Source organism: Sorex fumeus, unplaced genomic scaffold, assembly GCF_029834395.1.
Source record: "Sorex fumeus unplaced genomic scaffold, SorFum_2.1 ptg000003l, whole genome shotgun sequence".
NCBI classification, from domain to species: Eukaryota; Metazoa; Chordata; class Mammalia; order Eulipotyphla; family Soricidae; genus Sorex; species Sorex fumeus.
In genome coordinates this window covers 55,434,381-55,444,531 of record NW_026606060.1, presented here as the reverse complement: position 1 = coordinate 55,444,531, position 10,151 = coordinate 55,434,381, and the positions used below count along the sequence as shown (strand labels likewise).

General features: G+C 40.0%; 1 protein-coding gene across 1 annotated transcript; it reads left to right on the top strand.

The window, feature by feature from the left end:
- The first annotated feature begins 2,670 nt into the window (after nt 1-2,670).
- Nucleotides 2,671-5,484, top strand: LOC130028774 (C-type lectin domain family 2 member D11-like). Its single transcript, XM_056119615.1, has 3 exons — nt 2,671-2,816; nt 3,579-3,685; nt 5,349-5,484. Exons 1-3 carry the CDS (start codon nt 2,691-2,693, stop codon nt 5,482-5,484), a joined length of 369 nt encoding a protein of 122 aa, XP_055975590.1. The 5' UTR covers nt 2,671-2,690.
- The last annotated feature ends 4,667 nt before the right edge of the window (nt 5,485-10,151 follow it).

The window sequence follows — 10,151 nt, the reverse complement described above, 5'->3', positions numbered from 1 at the left end:
TTTGCATTGGAAAATGATCATTTTTGCTATTAAGAAGTAATTGTTAGGACTGAAGTGATCTCACAGCGGGTAGGGTGTTTGCCTTGCACGTGGCTGACCCGATTTGATTCCCATTATCCCATATGATCCCCTGAGCACAGCCGGGGTGGTTCCTGAATGCAGAACCAGGAATAACCCCTGTGCATTGCAAAGTGTGACCCAAAAGGGAAAAAAAAAGAAGTAATTGTTAGAAGAGAATGGGAGAATCAAGGAGATCTTCAGGTGATCTTGTAGAAATCTAGGTGAGAGATGGTGATAGCTTAGACCTGATGAGCGCAGTGGGGGTGTTGTAGGGTAGTTGGTTCTGTATACTGTGAATGTTGGAGTCACAGTATTTTGTAACAGATTGCCTATGAAGATTTGCAAAAAAGAGCCTCCTATGTAACTCTAAGAATTTTCTGCTGAGCCATGGCAAGAAGTGAATTATCATCCTGATAAGAGAAAGTCTTATCAAGGAGTTTTATCTTTGGATCTATTTCTTGCACAGAGAATGTTCAAAAGTACAATACTATATGCCTTAGCAAAAAATTCTTTGTATATACAATTGGTCAGAAATAAATGACTTGTCAGTATTAATAAATAATTATTGCATTTATTCTAACTTTAATAAGCTCTTTTTCCAACAAGTCCTAAAGTGACCCAGACTATTGTTTATTTTTTATTTTGGCTGGGGTGAGGAGCAAGGGAAGGAAGATGCATGCTGGGTATTCAAGTGAGGGTCTCATATAGACAAAGCATGTACTGAGCCCATCTTGAAGTATTTCTGAAATCTAATAACAAGTAACAATTTTTACTGAAGTTTAAGTTGTTTTAAATTATATAGTTCCTAGAATATTTGTAAATGTCATTTAAAAATGGTCTTGCGATACTGTTCTTTTAAAATTTTTCTATTAGAATCTAAATTCTCTTGATAACTACCACTGTTCATTTGAGATAACACAAGCACAAAATGTCCTTAATTTTATATTTCTACTTGAGTTTTATCAGAGTGTAATATGTAAAATCCCCAGTCCAGGTTTACCACTGTGTATTATTTAGCATAATTTAAATTATAGGTCTGGAGCGATAGCACAGCGGTAAGGCATTTGCCTTGCACGCAGCCAACATGGTTGACCCCAGTTCGATTCCTCCGCCCCTCTTGAAGAGCCCGGCAAGCTACCGAGAGTATCTCGCCCGCCTGGCAAAGCCTGGCAAGCTCCTCGTGACGTACTCGATATGCCAAACACAGTAACAACAAGTCTCATGATGGAGACGTTACTGGGCCTGCTCAAGCAAATTGATGAACAACGGAAGGACTGTGACTGTGACTGTGAATTTAAATTATCAAGTGGTTCTCCCTAATAATATAGGGGGGTATGTTTTGTTGGGGGGTGGCTTATTTTTGTTTTTGTTTGATTGTGGCTAGGACTTACTCCCGGCTCTTTGCACATGGGTATCTCTTGGTTGGGCTGGTGGATCTTATGAGGTTCCAGAGATCAAACCCTGGTCTTTGCATGTAAAGTTAACACTCTACCCACTATACTATTGATCCAGGGGTCTTGCTTCATTCTTTTTTAAAGAAATAGTGATACTGATATCAACACACATGTGCTCTCTGCTCTCTAATTTAAACTCTCGAGGAATAAAGATTGAGAAAAATGTAAGGGATTGTTTTTCTTTAAATGTGAGTAAAATCCTCATTGGTGTTCAGTATTTTGATACTGTTTTTTTCTTTCACTGGCCCTTAAAGAACAATGAATAATGTAGTCTTAGCATCTAAAGGAGAGTAAAAAATTCAGACAAAATGTAAAATGAGAATAGTTGTTTCTTCTTACACATTACTCCAAAAATATTGGTTATTTCAGAACATTTAAAAAGAGCCAAAAATGTTTTATTCATTTTTTTTAAAAAAAAGTATATATAAAACTTTAGCACTGTAGCACTGTCCTCCCGTTGTTCAACGATTTGCTTGAGCGGGCCCAGTAACATCTCCTTCGACTTGTTCCTACTGTGTTTGGCATATAGAATACATCATGGGAAGCTTGCCAGGCTTCGCTGTGAGGGCAAGATACTCTTGGTAGCTTGCTGGGCTAAAATATAAAAATGTAGAAAGCCCTACATTGTATTTTTGTTACCAGAATAATATTTGGGTTGTTATATTTTGTCCAGAGAAAGCTTTTATAGCTCCTGAGTATGTATCATAGTAAAATTCAGGACATGAAAGCTGTTAAGAGCAAAAGGAGCTTATATTAAGGGAAATATAAGAAAAGAGAGTCTATATGATGTAATAGGAATATCTTCTACTTACTTTTGCAGAAATTAGCATTATCTATAAGAAGTACCATGGACTTGATGCTTTATAAATCTATTATCCCTAAGCCATTAATGCTCATGTATCCCTTGTAAAATGAGATGCACAGGTACCCCCCGACCTGGGGATTGTGTACTATTGTACTTAGGATAAGACTTTTTGATAAGTTAGAAAATTGCAATTACCAGTCTATAGTGTTAGTAGTGACCTTAGGATGGTAAGTGGAAAACTAGATTAAAAGAGTATGAAAATATATGTATTACGTTTTGTTGTGATTATCCAAATTTTAGTAAGAAGGGAAAGAGCCGTCTCAGAGGAAATACCAGCCTCAAAAATGCATGAGCATCCTGCCTGCCCAACAATGTGGATTGGATTGGGAAACAAGTGCTTTTATTTTTCTGAAGAAACAGGAAACTGGACATTCAGCCAAACTTTCTGTGACTCATTGGAAGCTAATCTTGTTCAGATTGACACTGAAGACGAACTGGTAAGAATTGTTCTGTGGCACCAGGGAGATGGTACAAGTGTGAGAGCACGTGCCCATCACATACAGGGCCCTGAGTTCAGCCGCCATCACTGCATGCCCAGCACCCCAGGGCCCACGTGTCACCCTACTTGCTCTAGCACTGGGCTGAACTTTTTAGGAAGTGATCCTGTCCAATTTCTCCCAATGCCCCAGGGTCTAATCCATAATTTTAAAAGAAGAACTATTTGTGGAGCATATTTTCTGTTGAATAAGGAGCTCCCCCAAGAGAGTTGGGTGCTGCATAGGGCTAATGCTGAAAGAGGATGTTCTCAAGTCAGTCTGGAGCATGGGGCACAGACAAGCTTCTGATATGGGTTAAATTCTCTGCCTAGAACCCAGTAGACATGTCAGATACGTTCTCCCATGTAATCCTCATAGTTGACCTAGAAGCTTAGATGTACTGTTCTCTGTGTGCAGAGAATTATCGTATTCACATAATTTTTTATTCAAATAGTGGGAGTGACAGTGTTCACAACACACTAATAACTAATACAGTAGGCACAAAGTGAGACTTTGCCACTCACACTGGGAGATATGATTCTTTTAAACAAAGAGGTTTAGGAGCAGAGACATAGAATAATGATTCCAGATGAGAAATGGGGTAGAGATTAACTTTTTCACTTATACCCTGCTGTCATCCCCAGTAGAAGACTGTAGGAAAGATCAACTTGGGAGTGGTAAGTGAGAAAAATGCATGTTTTCACTTTTTGTGCTTTATAATAGAAATTTCTGAAAAGATACAAAGGCCCTCATGATCATTGGATAGGCCTTAGCAGAGAATCGCCAAGTGACGCTTGGAAATGGACAAGTAATACTGGAGGCAACGTTGTGTATGTATTGCAACTTATTTTCCTTTTGCTATGATGACTTATGGTGTTTATAAAACAATTAATTTTTTTTTCAAATACCCATCTCTCCACCAGTGCCCATTTTCTACCACCACGGGTCCCAGTATCCCTCCCCCCCTCCCCCCCCCCCCCCCCCCCCCCCCCCCGCCATCCAACCCTGCCTCTGTGGCAGGGCATTCCCCTTTGTTCTCTCTCTCCTTTTGGGTGTTGTGGTTTGCAAAAGAGTTAAGCCTGATTTTCAGGGAGAAATGTTGGATGATTTATTTTCCATTGGTCACTTTGTATATACGGTGATGCAGCTTACGCGGCCGCGCAGTTTGGAAAAAATGTCCTGGTATCCGCTTGCCAGAGCTATGCTTGTAGGAGCTCATGGTCACCAGGGGTCCATCTGGAGAAGGCAGGACGGCAGCACCTACCCCATCTGGGACCTCCCGGTGATATCGGCTCTGTTTGGGACCTGGAGCATTCTCCTGGAGCTTTGGGGCCCTCCAGCCGGTTTTCTTCTTTGTTGCTGTGTGCTGTAAGATGGCGCGGGGGGGGGGGGGGGTGAGTTGTGGGCGTCACTTCTGGAATCAGAGGTTTCCTGGGAGCCAGGGCGGCCCCATTGCAGTTCGGAAAAAATGTCCTGGTACCCGCTTGCCAGAGCTATGCTTGTAGGAGCTCATGGTCACCAGGGTTCCATCTGGAGAAGGCGGGGTGGCAGCACCTACCAGTGATATCACCTCCTGGTAATATTGGCTCTGTTTGGGACCTGGAGCATTCTCCAGGAGCTGTGGGGCCCTCCAGTTGGTTTTCTTCTTTGTTGCTGTGTCTATAAAACAATTACTTTAATATAGAAAATCTATAGTACTATAAGAAACAGAAATTCTTTCTATGCCTTTTCATTTACTAGGCAGTTCCTTGAAAACTCGATTCATTTTAATTTTAGTTGAAATATTTAATAAGATGATGACATGCATATGTTTTTATACTTTAATACCATGGCACAGATGTTTTTCTGATAAAGTATTAATTTAGAGGGTAGAAATAACTGCTGGTATGCAGTGGGAAAGATGTGGGGGGAGTATTCTAAAATCCTAGGATGTCACTGATAATTTGATCCCACATAACCTTTAAATATCCTTTTTCCAGATACTTCATCTTTTCACAAAAGTAAGGAATTAATGGTTCAAAGAGAACCTATGGAAATCTCTCTGAGAGATTTATCAGCAGAAACGGTAGCTCCCTGTGTTGTGGACGGTTCAATCAGGTCATTGGAAATGTATCAAATATAAGGGCTTGATCACTTTCATCAAAATAAAGCTCTTTAGCATGTTGCTAATAACTGTTTTTGTTTCTTGCATTTATGAAGCAGTTAGTGAGAAGACTGAGAATGATTTTCACTGATACAACTTATGGCAAAATATATAAAGTGACTAGATCAACAATATAACTAGATTTGGATTGGATACAGTTGGTGGTGTTTAAGCATGTGTCTTCAAATTGTAAAAAGAGCTGAATATAAAAACGGTGTTTATTACTAAAAAGTCACATAACTGAGCTTTTTTTTATTCTATTGAAAATAGTGGAGTAGAGGTATTACAGATGACATAGAGGAATGAATGCAAGATGTTTAGTGTATGAATAATTGTTTGTTTTGTTTTAGGTTTCATGTCAGAGGAACTGGAGAATGTGCCTACTTGAATGACAATGGTGTGAGTAGTGCCAGGATTTACTCAGAAAAAAAATGGATTTGTAGCAAACCCAATGTCTCCACCTGTCAAATTGCTTCACACTCATGAGCAGAATAGCTGCATTGTGCTTGTTATCTACAGTTGCTGAATGCTTTTCTCAAAGTGTTGACTGTAATATCTTAGCACGCCGAAGGTTGTGTGTTTGCGGGCTCACTGGATGGCACTGTCTCACCGCCCGTGTTCGGTGCTCTTGAGCTGCTGTCTGTGGCCTGGATTGGGACAGTTGTTGGCTAAGGGCAGACAGAAGAAGAAACGAGGGCCAGGCTGGTGAGGGCCAGGCTGGTCGATATCAATAATAGTTTATTCCAATCCTCTTCACTCCTGTCTTTCCTCTGCCTCCTTCTCTCCTGGGCCCCAATTTGGAAACTTTCTCCTTCTGGCTCTGACTCTGGATCTCTGAAGCCCAAGCCCTCTCACTTCTGACTCCCCTCTCCGAGCTTACAGTCTTAGTTTATATAGCAATCACATAAGGCGGTGACACAAAGGTGGATTAAATATTGACAAATCAACGGTGAGAGGTAAGACCACTCTTCCAGGAGACTCAAGGATAAAATCTCATCTAAAGAGATTACTACAGATTACTAGGAGATCCACTCAAGGGTGGGATCCTAAGAAGGGTGTGTTCTTTCCTCAGCTAGTAATCTATTTAAATAGTTGTAGTAAATCTACTTCTAATATTTCTAGCAGTGTCATTCTGTGTGAGCACAGTAAGAGATATAAACATCTCATACATTCCACAGTCCTCAGGTCAGGTTATTCTTCCTAGCTCCAGCAGGGTCCTAGTCTCGTCATTACTTACTTTGGATCATGACAGCATTTGTCCATGATCATGCCCTCAACTTATAGTTGAATATCGTGGCACTTTGGCCTGGCCCATTTCCATGCCAGTGTATCTCACAGCTTGCCCTGGGTCCATTCAGTCCCTCGTTGGGACCCTGCTTTTGGGATGCTAGGAACTAAGGGCAACTGAGTCAAGAAAGCAGATGCCCAGGAGTAAATATTATTTGGAGTCAATCAACTCCCAAGTTACAAAGCATAATATTAACTGTCTCCCTGTGTCCATACAGAAAGGACATTGCTTACAATACAAATTCAGTGTCCTTAGATGGGTGTGACCTGATAAACTAAGTACCTGAGGAAGGATAAAACAGTGTTATCCTACAGTTGACCTAAAAATGTGTAATATCAGTTGACAGGAAAGATGAAACTGAATCAGAGAGAATCGCAGGGGGCCTTCCCCCACCAAAATGAAACTGAGATTTGGGATAACATGATTCTAAATTAAATAAACCTTTAGGTAGGAGTTAATACTTGTAACTTGAACCCAAGAGAAAAAAATCAGTATCACGAACTCCACTTCTATAGTATACATAAAACTTTCCCTGCATAGACTGTTATTTTCCTTACAAACACTGGGCATAAAAATGACTATTTAAAAATCAGACAAAATCTTTTTAACAACTCATGAGAAAAACTTAAGTGATTTTATAATTTAAATTATGTTGATACACTGAGAGTTCTTTTGCTGTCTGTTACACATGTAGGGAGATACTTTTAAAGTAATATTCTTTTTTTTTTCTTTTTGCTTTTTGCGTCACACCTGGCGATGTTCAGAGGTTACTCCTGGTTTTGCACTCATTAACCACTCCTGGCAGTGCTCATGGGACCATATGGGATTCTGGGAATCAAGGCAAACAAACGCTCTACCCACTGTGCTATCGCTCCTGCCCCTAAAGTAATATTCTTAAGCAATATTCTTATTCACTGCTTTTTAAAAAATTCTTATTAACTTAAGAATTAACTTAAGAATTCTTATTAAGAATACTTACTTACAAAGTAATTTTTACACTTTAGCATTTTTACTTTGAGAAACATACAGAGTATCATCATTCGTGGGCTGAAGACCTACTTGGAGCAGTAGAGCACATGCTTAGAATGCTTGAGGCCCTGAGTTTGATGCCCTCCCACTCCGACACCCACAGCTCAACCCTGATGGTCCTCAGTACAGCTGATGATCCCATTGGCTGTGCCATGCATCAAATTGTGAGACCCAAATTCAGGGCTTAGAGTAAATGGGAGTGTCTACCTCACACTCAAGAACTTCTGGGGGTGGCCCTTATAGTAATATATAACTAATTAATTAAAATATTAGGAAATAAAAATCTAGTATGTTTGATTTAAACTTCCACTTTAATGACAGGTTGAAGTGGTGAGAGTCTTTTCGGCAAGTGGTATCCAAACAGACATGTTTTAATGCTTTGGGGTTTATAAACAATAATACTTTGTATTATGGATTCTTCACTTTGTATTATGGATTCTACAGCTACACTGTACTGATGAGTTCCAAATAGGACGAAATAACAATGTACAATGTGTTCTGTCTCCCAAGCATGTACAAAAAATGAAAACTCAAAAAAAAATTGTAAACTCCTTATAAATATAATTGTCTATACATTTTAAATATAAAACCATTGTTTTTAAATTTTGTACATCACTGTCACTGTCCTCCCATTGTTCATCAATTTGCTCGTGCAGGCCCAGTAACGTCTCCATTGTGAGACTTTTTGTTTGTACATGTAGATATAAATTCTTTATAAATATAACTGCCTATGTATTTTGAAAATAAAACCATTGTTTTTTTGTTTTTGTACATATAAATTTATTAAATAAAATAATTAAATATTATCAGCTTTTTCCTTGTTCTCCAGAGCAAATTGTGGCAGGAACAAAAACTGAAATTTACCTAACCTCGATCCCCTCCCTGCTTAAATACCCCACAGCTCAGCCCTGGTGGTCCTCACCACAGCTGATAATCCCCTTGACTCAGGTCTGGCAACAAGTTGTGAGACCCAAAGTCAGGGCTGAGCATAACTAGCAGGGCCCAGTGACTGGATGGGACTGTTTGGAGGCAGGAAGTGTTTCAGGGATGGGGAGTTACCCAATCTGGTTTGACTGGTTAAAGGAAAAGAAAGGACAAAGCCCAGACTGCACTTGTCAAATTCTGTGGCTCAGTATGCAGTTCCAGAGGTGAAGGGTGGGGGAGTGGCCGGTGAGGGGTAAAAGGGATGAGGGGAAGGGAGGTTTCTAGCTCTTGATGTCAGAAAGTTGGATCACTTTGTTTTCTTCTCTTTGTGGGTAGCAACTTGGAAAGGTAGCATGTCTTGTTCCTTTGAGTGTGGTTTGAGTGGGGGATCTGGGGTTTAGATACCCTTTCTGGGGAAGTTGATGTGGCTGCATTGGAGAATGATCATTTTTGCTGTGCTATTAAGAAATGATTGTTATAAGGGATGGGGAGAATCAAAGAGACCTACTTGGGTAATCATGTAGAAATCTAGGTGAGAAATAATGATATCTTGGACCTGATGAGCATAGTGGGGGTGAGGTAGGGTGGTCAGGCTCTGGATACTTTGAACGTTAGAACCACAGTATTTTATTACAGATTGCCTATGAAGATTTGCTAAAAGAGACTAGACTCCTATGTAACTCTAAGAATTTTCTGCTGAGCCATGGCAAGAAATGAGTTATCATTCTTGATAAGAGAATTCTTATCAAGCGTTTTATCTTTGGATCTGTTTCTTGCACAGAGAATGTTCAAAAGTACAGAACTCCCCTTAACAAAAATTTCTCTGTATATAGAATTGGTCAGAAATAAATGACTTGCCAGAATTAATAAATAATTATTTCATCTATTCTGATTTTATAATTGTCTGTATACCCAGGCCTTTTTCCAATAATTCCTAATGTGACCCAGACTATTTTTCATTTTGGCTGTGGTGAGGAACAAGGGAAGGGGAGATGCATGCTGGGGATTCAAGTGAGGGTCTCAGATAGACAAGGCATGTACTGAGCCCATCTTGAAGCATTTCTGAAATCTAATAACAACTAATAATTTTTACTGAAGTTTAAACTGTTGCAAATTACATAGTTCCTAGAATATTGTAAATTTCATTTTAAAATGGTATTGTGTGGTGGGGTCACTATCATGGCTATCATCTCATTGTTCATCCATTGCTCTAGCGGGTACCAGTAACATCTTTGAACCAGTATCATCTTCCCTGTCACTTGCCAGTGCAAGCCAGCAGCATCTGCTCGCTCCAGGAACACGAAGACAATGCTACCGTTACTGGGACTGGAGCGACAGCACAATGTTTCGGGCATTTGCCTTGCATGTGGCTGACTCAGGTTACATTCCTCCATCCCTCTCAGAGAGCCTGGCAAGCTACCGAGAGTATCCCGCCCACATGGTAGACCCTGGCAAGCTCCCCATGGCATATTCGATATGCCATAAACAGTAACAACAAGTCTCACAATGGATACGATACACTGTTTTATGGATAATCAATAGATCAGGAACTTCATAGACTCAAAACCAAACCTAAAAGAAGAACCAAAGGGGCTACTGTAAGACAGAAAAAAGTCATACAAACACAACAAACCCCTACAGAAAGATGGGACAAAACCCCATGACAATAATCTCTCTCAATATCAATGGTCTAAATGCACCAATTAAGAGAAGCAGAGTGGCAAAATGGATTCAGAAACTGAATCCGACTTTCTGCTGCCTACAAGAAACACATCTGAACAGTCAGAGCAAACACAGACTCAAAGCCAAAGGATGGAAAAAATTCTACAAGCAAACAACCCCCACAAAAAAGGCTGGGGTGGCCTTACTAGTATCTGACAACATAGACTTCAGCCTGAAAAAGATTAGATGG

Excerpts from the sequence above, each read along its gene's own strand:
- LOC130028774 (XM_056119615.1), top strand. The coding sequence starts at position 2,691 with ATGTGGATTGGATTGGGAAACAAGTGCTTTTATTTTTCTGAAGAAACA. Across the intron at positions 2,817-3,578 it reads TTGACACTGAAGACGAACTG|AAATTTCTGAAAAGATACAA; the intron begins GTAAGAATTGTT and ends GCTTTATAATAG. Across the intron at positions 3,686-5,348 it reads AATACTGGAGGCAACGTTGT|GTTTCATGTCAGAGGAACTG; the intron begins GTATGTATTGCA and ends GTTTTGTTTTAG.